Source organism: Scyliorhinus canicula, chromosome 15 (assembly GCF_902713615.1).
Source record: "Scyliorhinus canicula chromosome 15, sScyCan1.1, whole genome shotgun sequence".
Taxonomy (NCBI): domain Eukaryota; kingdom Metazoa; phylum Chordata; class Chondrichthyes; order Carcharhiniformes; family Scyliorhinidae; genus Scyliorhinus; species Scyliorhinus canicula.
Genome location: NC_052160.1, coordinates 78,186,030 through 78,204,933, shown reverse-complemented (window position 1 = coordinate 78,204,933; position 18,904 = coordinate 78,186,030). Strand labels below are relative to the sequence as shown.

Here is an 18,904-nt window from a genome sequence, read left to right as displayed (position 1 = left end):
TCAAGTCTTGCTGCATGTGGGGAAGGACTGCTTCAGTATCTAGAAGAATTGTAAATATTTTGTTGAAAGTAAATAAGCTAAATTGAAAAAACTAAGGAACAAATTAAAAGGGTCAGCCCCTTGACTTCCAACGGCAGCCATGCTGTAGACGGCGTGAGCTTGGTGGCTCCCGCGCGGAGTTTTTTTTTCTTATCTATAGTCCCGATTGGACTTGCTATTTCAGTCCGGAAGTGTGTCTTTGGCACTGTGCAAGTGCCGGCAGTTTTCTTTCTCTTAAAATGATACAACATTCATTCAGTAAAAGGTAATGGTGGAAAATAAAACAGCAGCAGACTGACCACAAAGCTCTGGAGAGCGTGGTCGAAGGCGCAATGGCAGCCGGCCTGGCCTGTGCCTGGCCGGTCCAATGTTTTCTGGCCCAATTAGTACACTGGTGAACCTTATAATTCCGGAAACCGAGAATGGAAACCTACGAAGACCTGCCTTCCCTTTTCGACGGGTAGGTATTCATCAAAGCCAGTGGTGGTTTCCAGTTTAAGGTTTTGGAACCAATGCAAGTTACATTTTGGTTTGCAGGGAATGTACAGGAAGGCTCCAATTAGTGGTAACCATAGATTAATTCCAGCAAGCTTGGATGTCAGGTTTAAGGAATGGGACCACTTGGGGATCCACTGCTTTTGAGGACCTGTTCTTGGGTGGGAGGTTTGCGGTCCTAACTGATGCAGGCCTATCAAATGCCCAGTGGTAAGGTATCTTCAGATAAGGGCTTTTTTTTGCAAAGAGTTGAGTTCATTTCCAATGTTACCGCCCTTGGTCTGCAGGGCAAACTCCTCTCGGATGCTGAGATTAGAGGGGGTAAGATCTCCAATGTGTATGCTCAGTTGGCCAGTTGGGAGGAAGTCTCGATGGTGTCGATACAGCTGAGATGGTGTCGATACAGCTGAGATGGGAAGAGCAGTTGGGAGGTGAGGTGCGGGGCTGGATTTAGGATGAAACATTGCGTAGGAGTAATGCTTCCTCATCTTGTGCTCGGCTCAGTCTTATACAGCTTAAGGTTGTGCACAGAGCACATATGACACCGGCTAGGCTGAACCGTTTATTCCCGGAAGTGGCTGCTCAATGTACACAATGTGCCAGATCCCCTCCGAACCATGTTCACATGTTCTGGTCCTGTCCAAAACTAGTGTGGTTTTGGGAGGGTGTTACAAAGAACAAAGAAAATTACAGCACAGGAACAGACCCTTCGGATGTACTGTCTTGGGTGTTGGGGGTGGCTGTCTTTGGTGTATCTGTGGTGTCATGATGGGAAAGGATTATCGTGTTATATATTCTGTTAATATGTTATATGGTGCTTGTTGTTGTTTAATGTTGAAATGAAAATCGCTTATTGTCACGAGTAGGCTTCAATGAAGTTACTGTGAAAAGCCCCTAGTCGCCACATTCCGGCACCTGTCCGGGGAGGCTGGTATGGGAATCGAACCGTGCTGCTGGCCTGCTTGATCTGCTTTAAAAGCCAGCGATTTAGCTCAGTGAGCTAAACCAGCTCCTAAATGAAAATTGCTTATTGTCACGAGTAGGCTTCAATTAAGTTACTATGAAAAGCCCCAAGTCGCCAAATTCCGGCGCCTGTTCAGGGAAGCTGTTACGGGAATCGAACCGTGCTGCTGGCCTGCCTTGGTCTGCTTTCAAAGCCAGCAATTTAGCCCAGTGTGCTAAACATTAGCCTCTGTTTGGATTGTTCCTGTTTTTGTATTCTCTATATGCTTTGGATTTGCCTTCAATAAATTATCTTTCAAAAAAAGTCAGCACTTAAAGGGATACTGCCTTTAACCACAAATGATTTTTTGAACAATCCCAGCTGCACCGCAACCTGCAATCTTCCGATTTTCTCAAATTGCTTTGAATAGACATCTTATCAATTTTGAAATGGAGGTAATTCACAAGCAATTGAAGATGATTGGCCCGAGGCAATCACCCTGACTAACTCCTGCAGGTGTGATGATTGGCCTCCAGCAGCCAGAACTATCTATCTTTGTTCCAGTGGTGACTCCAAACAGTAGAGTTTACCCCTGATTTCCATTATTTTTTGTTCAACTAGAGCTCCTTAGTATCATGCTCAGTTAACTGATGTCAAGGCCAGACATTCTCACCTCATTATATTTTTCGAGGATCAGATTTTCCAGCCCTGACACTGGCGAGCATCATCGCAGGCGGGACAAATTTTCACATCCTGCCCGAGACAATGCCGGCTTGTGTCGGGCTGAAACATCTTTTCCCAAGTCACAGTCTGGGAAAATTGGAATATATTTTGCATTCTACTCTTCCGACTGTATTTATTTTGTTGGCCTTGTTGAATATGGCGCTATTTTAATTGGAGTTTCAGCGCCATGTTTACGAGGACTCTGATCACTTTATTTCATGACTTTTTCAGTACTGTGTGCAGAGAATAAGCATTTCCTATATTTCCTTCCAACCTGCTGTAATTTATACCTGGCTTCATTATATTTCATAAGCCATTATTCTCACTGGCAAATTTTGTCCAACTCATTCTTTAATTTCTGAGCCGCCTCTTCTGACTTCATAGTCTCCTAGTTAGTATCATCTACAAATTTCAGAATCCAGATCATATATGCAAATTATACACAGGTTCCAGTAGCAACTTTTGAATCACTCCCATTTCAACATAGCCCTTTTAATGTTTACTCAATTTTTTTACCCTTCAGTCACTGCCATATCCATTTCTAAGTCTTACCTTGAATTCCCTGCAATTTTGAATTTAACCAAAATCATCCATGTGGAACTTCGCACTGGCTTCCAAAAGACCTTTAACAATATATCAGTGGGGTCCTCTTGTCATCCACTTGGAGTCTAAACACTCAAAGAAATTTTTTTCAAACCAAAAAAATGTTAGCTCTATTTGCTGCAGCGGAGAGATGGTAACTTTGTAATGCTCCTGGTTAGTGCCTGACCTTATCACTATTTGTCTTTCTTTGGTCATGCTACTGCTAATGGTGATAGACTAGGTCTAATTGCATGGTTTTCAAGTGGTGTTTACTGGCTAAAACATAAAGAGTAAGGTCATGTGGAAAGTTATTTTTATTGGCTTTAGCTGTTGATCATTTAAGATTAAAAATACATTTAAAGTAAACAAGAGCTATAAACATGTTGTTGTAATCAAATAATTGAAGCTTGTAATATTGTAACATAATAGCTGTCATATTTTGAAATGGTTTGAAAAAAAGGTTTCACCAGCAGACTGTAACACTGAGACACAAGATGCAATCAAGCAATCATTTACTTTCTGAACATTTATTGTCTTTATGATGACTTCCCTTCTTGTTCTTTACTGAGTTCAACCTATCTCTTCCCATCCAGGTACCGCTATGCCTTGGATGATCTCTATCCGATTCTGAATGCATTAAAATTGCATGTAGCAATATATGATGAATGGTCTTCCAAAGTGACTGATTCCCTGGAAGCAAAAGATAATGAGAAGAAAAGTAAGTATAGAAATTCTGTACTGAATCCAAGGCACAGTGCTGTGTAGTGCCAATAAATTTGTACCATTAGCTGTCAAAATATTAAATGTAGAATTTTCTAACTCAGCAATTGTAATAAAACAGCAAATGGAAACTAAACTATTTCTAAGTAAAAAAAAGTGAAAATACTCAAGGAAATGTTGCCCGAGGCCACAGACTGCCTAAAATATAAATAGAGATAGGATGCAGTGGAGGGCTGCTTTTCTGAATGGATGGCTGTGACTGGTATTCCACAGGGATCAGTGCTTGGACCGTTGCTGTTCGTAGTAGATATAAATGATTTGGAGAAAAATGTAACTGATCTGATTAATAAGTTTGCAGACAACACAAAGGTTGGTGAAATTGAGGACTGTCAGGATACAGCAGGATATAGATCGGTTAGAGACTTGGGCGGAGAGATGGCAGATGGAGTTTAATCCGGACCAATGTGAGGTCATGCATTTTGGAAGGTCTAATACAGATGGGAAATTTACAGTAAATGGCAGAACCCATTTTGACAGGCAGAGGGATCTGGGTGTACAGGTCCACTGAAAGCAGCATCGCAGGTGGAGAAGGTAGTCAAGAAGGCGTACGGCATGCTTGCCTTCATTGGCCGGGGCATTGAGTATAAGAATTGGCAAGTCTGCTGCAGCTGTATAGAACCTTAGTTAAGCCACACTTGGAATATAGTGTTCAATTCTGGTCGCCGCACTACCAGAAGGATGTGGAGTCTTTGGAAAGGGTACAGAAGAGGTTTTTCCAGCATGTTGTCTGGTATGAAGGGATAAACTCGGTTTGTTCTGGAATGATGGAGATTGAGGGACGACCTGATAGAAGTCTACAAAATGATGAGGGGCATGGACAGAGTGGATAGTCAGAAGCTTTTTCCTAGGGTGGAAGAGTGAATTACTAGGGTGATGGGTTTAAGGTGCGAGGGCAAAGTTCAGAGGAGATTTGCGTGTTTTTTTACACAGAGGGTAGTGTGTGCCTGGAACTCGCTGCCAGCTGAGATGGTGGAGGCAGGTACGATACTGATGTTTAAGGGGCGTCTTGACAAATACATGAATAGAGTGGGAATTGAGGGATATGGCCCGCGGAAGTGTAAAAGGTTTTAGGTCCGACGTGCAGGATGGTCGGGGCATGCTTGGAGGTCCAAAGAGCCTGTTCCTGTGCTGCACTTTTCTTTGTTCTTTTGAACCATTTCTCCTGATCTGCCCTGTCCACACTGCTCATGGTTTTGAATAGCTCTATTAGCTGTCCCCTCAACCTTCTCGTCAAGGAGAACAGTTCCAAGTTCTCCAATCTTTCTAGATAAATAAGATTCCTCATTCCTGGATCCATTCATGTGAATTTTTACTGCATCCTCTCTAATGCTTCCTTCCTAAAGTGTGGTGCCAAGAATTGGCTGAACCAATGTTTTATATCGGTTTAACATAACTTCTTTCCTTTTGTGCTCTATGCCCCTATTGATAAAGCCTCGGATCTGGGATGCTTTATGAGTGCTCTCTTAACGTGTCCTAACACCTTCAATGATTTATTTACTTATACACCTTTGTCTATTTGAACAAAGAACAAAGAAAATTACAGCACATGAACAGGCCCTTCGGCCCTCCCAGCCTGCGCCGATCCAGATCCTTTATCTAAACCTGGCCCCTATTTTCCAAGGATCTACTTCCCTCTGTTCCCCGCCCGTTCATATATCTGTCTAGATGCATCTTAAATGATGCTATCGTGCCCGCCTCTACCACCTCCGCTGGCAAAGCGTTCCAGGCATCCACCACCCTCTGCGTAAAAAACTTTCCACGCACATCTCCCTTAAACTTTCCCCCTCTCACCTTGAAATCGTGACCCCTTGTAATTGACACCCCCACTCTTGGACAAAGCTTGTTGCTATCCACCCTGTCCATACCTCTCATAATTTTGTAGACCTCAATCAGGTCCCCCCGCAACCTCCGTCTTTCCAACAAAAACAATCCTAATCTACTCAACCTTTCTTCATAGCTAGCACCCTCCATACCAGGCAACATCCTGGTGAACCGCCTCTGCACACCTCTCTAAAGCATCCACATCCTTCTAGTAATGTGGTGACCAGAACTGCACGCAGTATTCCAAATGTGGCCTAACCAAAGTCCTATACAACTGTAACATGACCTGCCGACTCTTGTACTCAATACCCCGTCCGATGAAGGCAAGCATGCTGTATGCCTTCTTGACCACTCTATCAACCTGCGTTGCCACCTTCAGGGTACAATGGACCTGAACTCCCAGGTCTCTCTGTACATCAATTTTCCCCAGGACTCTTCCATTGACCATATAGTCCGCTCTTGAATTAGATCTTCAGATTTGCTTCTGCATCTCCTTTAGAATTGTATCCTTTCCTTCATACCATCTCCACGCTCTTCTCACCAAACTGAATCACTTCACCTTTCTCCATGTTCAACTTCAGCTGCCACTTGTCCGCTGATTTCACCAATCTGTGTCCTTTTGAAGTTTTGCACTGTCCTCCTCATGGTTCACGATAAAAGTGTGAGGTTGTCCATTTTGGAAGGACAAATACCAATGCGGAATACAGGGTTAACAGTAGGGTTCTTGGCAATGTGTAGGAGCAGAGAGATCTTGGGGTCTATGTTCATAGATCGTTGAAAGTTGCCACTCAAATGGATAGAGCTGTGAAGAAGGCCTCTGGTGTGCTAGCGTTCATTAGCAGAGGGATTGAATTTAAGAGCCGTGAGGTCATGATACAGCTGTACAAACCTTGGTAAGGCCACATTTGGAGTACTATGTGCAGTTCTGGTCGCCTCATTTTAGGAAGGATGTGGATTTGGAAAAGGTGCAAAGGAGATTTACCAGGATATTGCCTGGAATGGAGAGTAGGTCTTACGAGGAAAGGCTGAGGGTGCTAGGCCATTTCTCATTAGAACGGATAAGGATGAGGGGTGACTTGATCGAGGTTTATAAGATGATCAGGGGAATAGATAGAGTAGACAGTCAGAGACCTGTTCCCCGGGTGGAACAAACCATTACAAGGGGACATAAATTTAAGGTGAATGGTGGAAGATATAAGGGGGATGTCAGAGGTAGGTTCTTTACCCAGAGAGTAGAGGGGGCATGGAATGCACTGCCTGTGGAAGTAGTTGAGTCGGAAACATCAGGGACCTTCAAGGGGCTATTGGATAGGTACATAGATTACGGTAGAATGATGGGGTATAGATTAATTTGTTCTTAATCTAGGACAAAAGTTCGGCACAACATCGTGGGCCGAAGGGCCTGTTCTGTGCTGTATTTTTCTATGTTCTATATTCTATGTTCTACAAGTGATGAAGGAAAAAACAAAATATGAGTAAACTGGCCAGAAATATAAAAACAGATTGTAGGCGCCTCAGTATATTAAAAAGAAGAGAGGAGCTAAAATAAATATTGGTCCCTTAGAAGCAGAGACATTGGGCTGGATTCTGCCATCCCCCAGCCGCATGTCCCTCAGCAGCACGCGTTTGCTGGCGGCAGGATTCTATACTCCCGCCGCTTGTCAATGGGATTTCCCATTGAAGCGACTCCACGCTGATGGTAAACCGTGGCGGGCGTGTGCTGCGGGCAGGAAGAGTGAATTCCACCAGCCAGAGAATTCCAGCCATTATAGGGAATGGGGAGATGTCAGAAGCATTGAACAAATATTCTGTGTCTGTCTTCACAGTAAAAGGCACAAGTTGCATACCAGAAATAAAGGGTAACATTGGGACTTAAAAGAGTGAGGAAGTTAAGGTAATTAATATCAGCAGACAAAAATGTTGGAGAAACTTGAGGGATTAAATCCAGCCAGTTCCCAGGATTTATGGCGACACCGTAGGGTTCTAAAAGAGATAATCGATAAGCTAGCTATGATTTCAAACAGTGAACTAAAGGTCAGTTAGCCTGACATCAGTTGGTAAAATGCTGGAATCTAATATTAAGGAAACTTTAACAATGTACTTAGAAAAAAATAGTATGCGGGACTTCCTTCGTAAACAGGTGTCAACCTTCCCGCTCCTACCGCTAAGGGGGATTCAGGACAGGGTAGTTTACAGAGGGTGGGTAGGAGAAGGGAGAGTCCCGGACATTTATAAGGAGCTTATGGGGTCGGCGGAGACGCAGACCAAGGAGCTGAAGTGCAAGTGGGAGGAGGAGCTGGGAGGTGAGATAAGAGGATGGTCTATGGGGAGACGCATTGAGTAGAGTCAATGCGTCGGCAACATGTGCCAGGCTCAGCCTGATACAATTTAAGGTTGTTCACCGGGCTCACATGACAGTGGCCCGGATGAGTAGATTCTTTGGGGTGGAGGACAGGTGCGCAAAATGTGCGGAAGGACCAGCGAACCATGTCCACATGTTTTGGTCATGTCCAAAGCTTAGGGGATTTTGGCAGGGGTTTTGCGAACGTTATGTCCACGGTGTTAAAACATGGGTGGCACGCAGTACAGAGGTGGCGATTTTTGGGGTGTCGGAAGACCCGGGAATCCAAGAGGAGAAAGAGGCAGACGTTCTGGCCTTTGCTTCCCTGGTAGCCCGGAGGCGGATACTACTAGGTTGGAAGAACTCAAAGCCCCCGAAGTCGGAGACCTGGCTATCGGACATGGCGAGCTTTCTCTGTTTGGAGAAAATCAAGTTCGCCTTGAGAAGGTCACTGATAGGGTTCACCCGGAGGTGGCAACCTTTCGTCGACTTCTTTGCGGAAAATTAATTGTCAGCAGACCGGGGGTTGGGGGGGGGTAGTTTAGATTAGAGTAGGGGGTTAATAAGGTGGGACTTGTACGAAAGGTCATAGGGCTGTTTATGGTTTCATGTATATTGTTTATTTTGTTGTTGTTACTGTACCAAAAATACCTCAATAAAATATTTATTAAAGAAAAAGTATAGTATGATTAGAATAAGCCAACATGGTTTTACGAAAATGAAATCATGTTTGACAATTTTTTTTTTTGAGGGTGTAACTATTGGGTAGACTAAGGGAAATGAGTAGATGTAGTGTATATACCTGGATTTCCAAGAAGCATTCAATAAGATGCCGCACAAAAGGTTAATAGGCAGGACATTGGGGTAATTTATTAGCATGGATAGAGGATTGTTTCACAACAGGAGGCAAAAGTGGGCATAAACAGGGCATTTTCAAGTTGGCATGCCGTGACTAGTGGAAAGCTGCAGGATTTAGTGCTGGGACCTCAGCTATTTACAATTTATATTCATGACTTGAATGAAGTGACGGAGACTAGTTTGCTGATACAAAGTTAGGTGGGAATATAAGCAAAGAGATGGACAGGTCAAATGACTGTCAAAATGATGGATAACGTTTAATGTGTGGAAGTTGGTCAGAAGAACAGAATATTTTTAAAAGGTGTGAAACTTGGAAATATTGGCCCATAACCTCTTGGTTCCCCAATGTCGTATTTTGGGGGTACCCATGTAAGGGTTTACCCAGTAATTGTCCAGAAATGATGACTTCCTCTAGACAGATGCGCTGGGATGGTAATGATCCGCCAGAAACAATTTAAATACTAACTTTGGATAGTACTTCCAGTTTTACCGATGGTTACTCTGAAAGAGTTAGATGGAAATAATCACTTCTACCTCCATAGTAACTATCTTAAAAATTCAGATCCACCCTCTCCCAGCTCCACTCCTGACCCCTTGTACTGGTGGGACCTGGTCCATATCCCCCTGCCTCTCTGGTTTTGACCTCCATATTTAAGGAAGGATTTACTTGCGATGGTACAACAAAGAATCACTAGGTTGGTCCCTGGGATGTGGGGATTGTCCTCTAGTTGACAGACTGAGTAAATTGGGTCTATATTCTCTGGAGTTTAGAGGAATGTGACAGGGTCTCATTGAAACATACAAGATTCTGAAAGGACTTGATATGGTAGATGCTCTGTGATTGTTTCCCATGACTGAGGAATCTAAAACATGGGGCACAATTTCAGTATGAAGGGTCTATCATATAGGATTGAGAACTTGTCCAGCTGCTTAATATCACACCTATGAACAGGGAACACTGGAAAAACACAAGACTGCCAGCATCTATCAGGAGACAAACAGATATTTCCAAACGTAGACCCTTCATTGGAACTGAAAGGAGAGAAACTGCAACAAAAAGTAGCAACTTTAAGAGCAAACGACAAATGGCGTAGTATGGGAGAAGGGGTTGTTTTGCATTGAGGCAATACATGTAAGGAATATTTTTAAAGAGAAGAAAGGGGAGGAAGGGGGTTTATGATCGATGAGAAAAGTAAAAATCAAAAGTAACCAAACTCAATGTTGAGTCCTGAGGGCTGCAGTGTGCCCAATCGGAAGATGAGGTGCTGCCCCTCCAGCCTGCGCTGGGCTTCACCGAAGCATTGCAGCCGCCCAAGGATGGACATGTAGGCATGAGAGCATGGTGCTGAATTAAAATAGCACAAAACAGGAAGATTGGGATCATGCTTGCGGATTGAGCAGAGGTGTTCTGAAATGTGGTCACTCTGCATTTAGTCTCCCCTATGTAGCTACCTAATATATCTAGAGTTGGTACTCCATGTCTCACACTTAGTCTGTTTCGTAAATGGGCATATGCTGAGCTCACTCTGGAAATTCTGTTCAAACACCTCACTGTGAATGCAGATATTTCTGAAGATTGTGCTTCTCTCAATAGGTGAAAGGTAGTCCCTTTTCAGGAGCCAGTTGCATTCTACTTCATAAGTAGATCGATAACTGCACTTGATTCTTGAGAGTCACCCAGTTTGACCTTTGGCTCCACGTAGCTGCTGATGTACAGCAGCAATCACACTGGTAATGTTGATTCACAGGTCAATCAAGTGAGTGTAGAACCCATAGAATCACTACAGTGCAGACGGAGACTACTTGGCCCATCGAGTCTGCAGCGACCTCCGAAAGAGCATCCTACCTCGGCCCGATCCCCGTAATCCGCCGCATTGATCATGCCTAGCACATCTTTGGTCACTAAGGAGCAATTTTTTAGCCTGGCCAATCCACCTAACGACATCTTTGGACTGTGGGAATAACCAGAGAACCCAGAGGAAACCCACGCAGTCATGAGGAGAGAGTGCAAACTCTACACAGTCACCAAAGGCCGGAATTGAACCTGGGTCCCTGGCACTGTGAGGCAGTAGTTTTTACCACTGTGCCACCATGCTGCCTGTGGACCACTTATTCAAACATACAAAACAAAGCTACCATGATAGATGTAACAGAGAAAATGGTACTTGAATAAACGCTTCCCTCAAGGCAACTGATTGTTTACTTACACCTTTTCCTGCTAATCTTTGATTACAATTTCTCTGGGCCACATCCATTCCCACCCAATTAAAAATGGTGTCTCCCCACCCCCCCCACCCCAGTAATTATAGGTTATTATTCTTACTCTGGATTGTTCCTTGTCATTTTCCATACTCAACGTGAATCTTATGATATAATTATCACTTTCCCTGATTGATATCCTACTAAAATTTGTCCATTTGGTTTGTTTCATTCCCAGGGACCAGTTCCAGCAATGCGTCCTTTCTTCTTGGACTACAAACATAATGATGTCAAAAATTCTCCTGAACACAGTCGAGGAACTCTTTCCCCGTCTGCCTTATTCACAAATATTATCCTAGTCTATATTAGAATAATTAAAATCCTCCATAACACCTACTCTTCTCTGAAATTTCCTTTCACATTTTGTCCTCTATGTCTTTCCCACAAGTTTGTGCCTGTTTGGACACATGCCTTTGTATACTTTTGATTTTGAGCACTGCGGCTTACCAAGTCAAATGACCTCAAATGGCATTCTTTTGAAGATAAAGTTATGCGGGTAGTAGCCATTTCAGCCATTGCATGGAACAGTGCCCTGACGACTACACTTGCCAATTCTCTCCTGGATCGCTCTGGGACATCCTCTCTATTTAGCACTCCAATGCTTTCCCTCATCAATAATACCACCCCTTCTCCTTTCTTTCCTGAACACCTTATATCCAAGAATATTTAATACTCAGTCCTGCTCTTTTTTGAGCCAAGTCTCTGGTATTACAGCAACAACATATTTCCACTTGCTTTATCTGTGCCTGAAACTCTCAGTTTTATTTACTCATTTAATATAGTTTACATTCTTTTTTTAAAATGTATTTTATTTCAAATATGTATCAAAGCAAGTTACAACACATAAACATCCCAGGAAACATACTTCCCAGCAATCAACATTACAGTCTCTGCACATTTTTCCCCTTTTTCACCCTCCCCTCCTCTGCGCCGAACAGCTCATGGTCACAAACGTCCCCCTCCTTTTCTCAAACCCCTCGACAGAGCCTCTTAACTCATAGTTTATCTTCTCCAACAGGAAGTCATACAGGTCACCCAACCAAGCCGCTACCCCCGATGGCGATGCCGACCACCGTTCCAGTAAAATTTGCCACCGTGCAATCAGAGAGGCGAAGGCCGCAACATCGGCCTTCCTCCTTTCAATGAGCTCCGGCTTCTCTGAAACCCCAAATTATCGCCACCAAAGGGTCCGGTACCACCTCCCCCTCCACTATCCTGGCGAAGACCGCGAACACTCCAGAATCTTCCCAATTTTTCACAACCCCAAGACATGTGCGTGTGATTTGCTGGCCCCGGCCCACACCTGTCACACTCATCCGCTACCCCCGGAAGAATCCACTCATTCTCTCCCGAGTCATATGCAACCTGTGCACCACCTTAAACTTTATCAGGCTCATCCTTGCACAGGAAGAGGTCCCTTCTACTCCACGCAGTGCCTGACTCCATACTCCCCAGTTGATCTCCCCTCCCAACTCCCCTTCCCATTTGTCCTTGATATTCATCACCCCTCGCTCCCTGCCCCCCCCAACCACTTGTATATATCCCCAAGTCTTCCCTTCCTTTCCACATCCGGAGGCAGCAGTTGCTCCGGCAGGATGTATGCCAGTAACCTAGGGAACCCCCTCCAGACCTTTCGCGCAATGTTCCTAACCTGCAGATACCTGAACTCACTCCTCCTTGGCAGCTCTACTCTCTCCCTTAACTCCTCCAGACAGACGAACCCTTCCTCCAAGTACAGATCCCTCACCCTGGCCAGCCTCACTTCTCTCCACCTCCTGTATACACCATCCCCACCGGCTCAAACCCATGATTCTCACACAGCGGCATTAATACCAACATCCCTCCCACCCTAAAATGCCTCCTCAACTGATTGCATATCTTCACCATGGACTGCACCACCGGGCTCCTCGAATACCTACTCGGAGCCATTGGCAACGCTGCCGTTACCATAGCCCTCAAACTAGACCCCTTACAAGATTCCTCCTGCATCCTAACCCACTCTACGACTTCTTCCCACTATCGCCGCAGCTTATCCACATTCATCGCCCAATAATAATGAAGCAGGTTTGGCAATGGCAACCATCCTGCCGCCTCTGCCTCTGTAGCAGGGTCCTCCCGACACTCGGCACCTTCCCCGCCATACAAAGTCCAAAATGATTGTGCCCAATTTCTGAAAAAAAGCCTTTGGTATAAAGATCGGGAGAACCTGAAAAATAAAGAAGAACCTTGGCAGAATATTCATTTTCACCACTTGGACTCTCCCTGCTAACGTCAATTGCAGTGTATCCCACCTCTTAAGATCCTCCCTGGCTTCTTCCACCAGCTTCGTTAAGTTCCACATTAGGAGCCCCGTCCATTCCCTCGCTGCCTGAATCCCCAAATCCCGAAACCTATCCCTCGCTACCGTAAATGGCATCCCCCCTAAATTTGCCCGCCATCCCAGCTCATTCACCAGGAAAACTTAGCTTTTCCCTACATTCAGTTCATACCCCAACAACCCTCCAAACCTCCCCAGTAGGCCCATAATCCTTCCTATATTCTTCTAGTGGATTTAGGGGGGATTTGAGGAAAATGTTTTTTTTCTAGAGGGTGGTGACGGTCTGGAATGCACTGCCTGGGAGGGTAGTAGAGGCGGATGCCTCACATCCTTGCAAAAGTACCTGGGTGAGTAGTTGGTGCACCATAACAACCAACGCTATGGTGCTGGCAAGTGGTATCAGGTGGACGGGTCAGGCCATTCATGCGTCGGTGCAACCCGATGGGCCGAAGGGCCTCTTCTGCACTGTAGTATTCTGTGAACTGAAGAGTTAAAAAATTGAAGGGGTTAGGATGCATTGAGTGTCTTCTGGGGACGAGGCTTTGTAACAGCTGAAAAAAAACAATAACACTGTAAAACAGTTTCTCAGAGATGAACTAGCAGCAGTGCATTAGAGATTATTACACACTGCGGATGGAATAAATTTGCATTTATGTTCACAGAAAAAGTAAAGCGAGAACAATTTTTAAAGATCGAGCCATTCAAAAGACAATTAGACCGTTATCTAAAGAGGAAGAATGTGCAAGGTTATGGGGCGAAAGTAGGGCAAAACCACTATGGGAATTTCTCACTAGGAGTGCTCGTGCAATGGGCTGAATGGCCTCCTTGTGCACTGTAATAATGCAGAGCTTTGGTGAAATAAGTGCATCTTGCAGATAATATACACTGCTGCCACTGTCTGTCGGTACAGTACAAAGTCTTACAACACCAGGTTAAAGTCCAACCGGTTTGTTTCGACTCACTAGCTTTCGGAGTGCAGCTCCTTCATCAGATGAGTCTGTGTCTATAAGTGCAATCTGTCATAATATCCACTCATGTATATAATGAGATGCAGACAGGCAGTGATTGACACGCAGGATGACCAATGAACACACAACACAGAACAACCAATCACCAGACAGGACACCACCACTTTAAAGCCCACAGGACATTAAGACTCCCACTCTTTTCGGGACCCAGATACTGAGACAGTCAGAGTGCACAACTTAGTGAGCACTATTACCATGTGGTAGCTAGTAAGTCTGGTCGAGCCAGTAAGAGGTCATCAGTAGGATTAGTAGAGTGTCAGCCCACAGCTGAACATGTACAGCAGTTCATAGTTAAATAAAACAGTGTTGGATCATCTCCGGTGTCAGACGTTTGTTTCTAGCTTCCCTGCATCCAGTTGCAGTCGACGTCGAACCGACCTGCCTAACACATCATTGTACCAGAGTGCAATTAATCCTGCCGAACCTACCTCGAGTGAATCTGCAACGACCAGCAAGCGGCCATCCAGCGAATGGAAAACATCCAGCCTCCTCCGCATCTCCGGCAACCTCGCCGCCAATTGGAAAATCTTCAAGCAAAAGTTCCTCCTGTATATCGAGGCCTCCGATCTCGATGCAGCATCGGGTGCAAGGAAGATTGCGCTATTTCTCTCGACCGCGGGGGATCACGCCATCCATATCTACAACTCGCTTACGTTTGCCGATGGCGAAGACAAGAAGAAGTTCAAAACAGTTCTGCTAAAATTCGACAGCCACTGCAACATTGAAGTGAATGAGAGCTTTGAACGGTACATCTTCCAACAGAGGCTTCAGGGTAAGGATGAACCTTTTCAATCTTTCCTGACCCATCCGCATCCTGGCGCAGTCCTGTAATTATGGCTCGACGGCTGATTCCATGATCCGGGATCAGATCGTTTTCGGGATCCACTCCGATTCCCTGCGGTAGCAGCTCCTCAAAATCAAACAGCTAACCCTCTCCGTTGCTATCGAGACGTGTGTAGTCGATGAGCATGCCAAGAATCGTTACTCCCACATCAGGGCGGCAGAAACTGCAAAACTGGCCTCCCACGAGGCAGAACGGGTGCAGGCCATTGCAAAAATGCAAGGCCTCAGTATCGAGGAGAGTGGCTGTTTCGCGCGCTTTTCCCGGGTCCCTCCGCATGCGCGCCACAACTGGGTAGACAGTGTGGGAAGCCTGGCCAATACTCGGCCTGCTGCAGGTCCGCCCCACCAATTATCAGCCAGTGATCCCAGACACGGCGCAGAAGTATCCGCTCAGTACAACAAGACATGCAGGATGCTGATGCTGACTGCCTCGCGACTCCATATGGGGTGGGCATCATAACCACCCGCAAGCCGGTCTCCACTACACATGCAACCCGTCTCTCGATCTTCAGTGTGGATCCCGACGACGAGTGGTGTGCTATCCTCACAGTCAACCAGGCTCGTATCCGATTTAAACTGGACACCGGCGCGTCTGCGAACCTCATATTGCAGTCAGATCTCGACAGCATCCATGACCAACCAAGCATTCTTCCACCAGCATGCCAACTCCTTGACTACAATGGCAATGCCATAGCTGCCAGTGGATCGTGTCGGCTAGGCTTATCACACAAGGAAATCAAGGCAAGTTTACGATTCGAAATCGTTCGCCTGACAGGGCGTGACTGCTCGGTGCTCGCGTCTGCAAGCTCCTGAATTTGGTCCAGCGAGTCCACACCATGTCCTCGACACCGGCGACTGCCTCGCCCGCTGTGAATCTCCAAGCCGAGATAGACGACAGTCTCACAGAATACCACAATATGTTTGATGGCATGCGCAAGCTCCCATATCGCTACAAAATTTTGCTCAAGCTGAATGCCACCCCAGCGATCCATGCACCACGCCGGGTGCCGGCTTCTCTCAAGGATCGTCTGAAAAAGCAGCTGCAAGACCGCCAAGACCAGGGAATCATCTCAAAGGTCACGGAACCGACAGACTGGGTCAGCTTCATGGTCTGCGTAAAAAAACCCTCTGGTGAACTCCGCATTTGCATTGATCACAAAGACCTGAAGCGCAACATCATGCGAGAGCACTACCCAATCCCGAAGCGTGAAGAGTTAATCAGTGAGATGGCTCATCCAAATTCTTCACCAAGCTGGACGCCTCCCGTGGCTTCTGCAAATACAGCTGGACGCGTCCAGTCGTAAGCTGTGCACGTTTAACATACCATTCAGCCGCTATTGCTACAACCTCATGCCCTTCGGTATCATATCAGCTTCCAAAGTATTTCATCGCATCATGGAGCAAATGATGGAGGGCATCGAGTGGGTGCGAGTCGATGTGGACGTGATCATCTGGCCCACAACGCCCAAGGGTCACATTGCCCGCCTCAGATAGGTCTTCCAGCGGATTCATGAAAATGGCCTCCAGCTCAACAGGGCCAAATGCTCATTTGGTCAATCCGCTATCAAGTTTCTGGGTGACCACATTTCACAGCAGGGTGTGCAACCTGACGCCGACAAGGTGCTGGCAATCAACGCCATGAAGACCCTGGAGGACAAGAAGGCGGTCCTCCGCTTCCTCGGGATGGTAAATTTTCTCGGGAAATTCATTCCCAATTTGGCAGCCCACACCACGGCCCTCTGGCATCTCATAAAGAAGTCAACAGTGTTCCAGTGACTGCCCGCCCATGAAAAGGAGCGGCTCGAGCTAAAGGCGAAGCTCACCACAGCCCCAGTACTGGCGTACTTTGACCCGACCAAGGACACCAAGATATCTACTGACGCTAGCCAGGATGGCATTGGGGAAGTGCCCCTCCAGCGAGACGACTCCTCGTCCTGGGTTCCAGTGGCATATGCCTCCAGGGCCATGACGCCGACCGAGCAACGGTATGCCCAGATCGAAAAGTGCTGGAGGCTCCTGACAGGAATAGTCAAGTTTCATGACCACGTATACGGCCTGCCGAAATTCACGGTGGAAACAGACCATAGGCCTTTAGTCCACATAATCCAGAAGGATTTAAATGATATGACACCTCGGCTGCAGCGAATTCTTCTTCGTCTCCGCCGATATGACTTCGAACTCGTCTACACACCGGGTAAGGAGCTGATCATCACAGATGCCCTATCCCGGTCCATCACCACGCCGTGTGAACAGGGCGACTTCATCTGCCACATAGATGCACAGGTGCAGTTGTGTGCCAGCAACCCACCAGCCACTGATGAACGTGTGGTCCAAATACGTGAAGAAACTGCCATGGATCCTCTACTGCAGCGCGTGATGCAACACCTCGCCCATGGCTGGCAAAAGTGGCAATGTGCCCAGTTCTTTAATGTTAAGGACGAGTGAACGGTCATTGGGGGAATCCTTAAACTGGATAGGATCGTCATTCCTCAAAGTATGCGAGCGATGGTGCTTGGACAGATCAGTGAGGGTCACCTTGGGGTCGGAAAATATCGACACAGAGCTCTGGAGGCGGTTTATTGGCCGGGCATCAACCAGAACATTGCTAACATTCCTCAACTGCCCAACCTGCCAGAAACTTCAACCAGCTCAGCCCAAAGAAACACTGAAACAGCACGAGATTGTGACCTCTCCATGGTCTAAAGTGGGGGTAGACCTCTTCCACGCCAATGGGCCTGATTACGTGCTCTTGGTCAACTTCTCCAGTTACCCGGAAGTGGTGAAATTGTCAGACCTCACGTCTAGGTCCGTCATCAAAGCCTGAAAAGAGACGTTTGCCAGGCACGGGATACCACTCACAGTAATGAGTGACAACAGTCCATGTTTCTACAGCCAGGAGTGGTCCGATTTTGCACCATCCTACAACTTCAGACATATCACCTCCAGTCCCCATTACCCGCAATCAAACGGGAAGGCCGAGAATGGGGTCCACATCGTCAAGCGGTTGTTGTGCAAGACTGCAGACTCAGCCTCCGATTTCAACTTGGCGCTGCTGGCCTACAGGGCAGCCCCTCTGTCGACTGGTTTGTCTCCGGCGCAGATGCTCATGAACCGCAACCTGAGGACGACTGTTCCAGCCATCCATATTCCAGACCTTGACCACCTCATGGTGCTGCAAAAAGTGCATCGGTCCAGGGACCAGCAGAAGATCACGTATAATGTTCATGGCACGGATCTGCCTGCGCTGGCTCCAGCAGATGTTGTTCGCATCCAGTTGCCTGAGGGAGGTTGGTCAGCCCCACCTGTTGTTGTCAGGAAGGCTGCCCCAAGGTCTTTCATTGTTCAAATGGCTGACGGCTCCATTCTCCAGCGCAACAGGAGGGCGCTGCGGAGAGTTCCTCGCCCACCGCCTAATCGCATTGCTCCGCTGGCTAACATGCCTCCTCCGGACGTCTCCTGCCACAAGGCCACCGATCTGCCAGCATCTCGCCTGTCCATAGACACCGCCGCAATGCCAGCAATCCCGCCTGTCCAGTGCCGGCGTCTCCTGCTCCACCTCTGCGGTGATCAACCAGAATTTGTCGCCAGCCTCAAAGACTGAATCTATAGACTTTACTTGTGTAAATTTGTTCAGTTTGCTCTTTATCTGCACGATAGACACCTTCCCATGTACATATGTTCGTTCACGTCACCAGTTGTACATAGTCAGGCATGTATATACCTTCACATTCCATAACTTATTTTTTTAAAAAGGGAGATGTCATAATATCCACTCATGTATATAATGAGATGCAGACAGGCAGTGATTGACACACAGGATGACCAATGGACGCACAACACAGAACAACCAATCACCAGACAGGACACCACCACTA

General features: G+C 46.4%; 1 protein-coding gene across 1 annotated transcript in view; it reads left to right on the top strand.

The window, feature by feature from the left end:
- Positions 1-18,904, top strand: part of LOC119978372 (lysine-specific demethylase 5B-like) — a 425,856-nt gene that overhangs the window by 201,038 nt on the left and 205,914 nt on the right. The window contains exon 12 of the mRNA XM_038819962.1: positions 3,376-3,500. Within this exon, the coding sequence (XP_038675890.1) occupies positions 3,376-3,500 (125 nt within the window). The remainder of the gene's footprint in view (positions 1-3,375; positions 3,501-18,904) is intronic.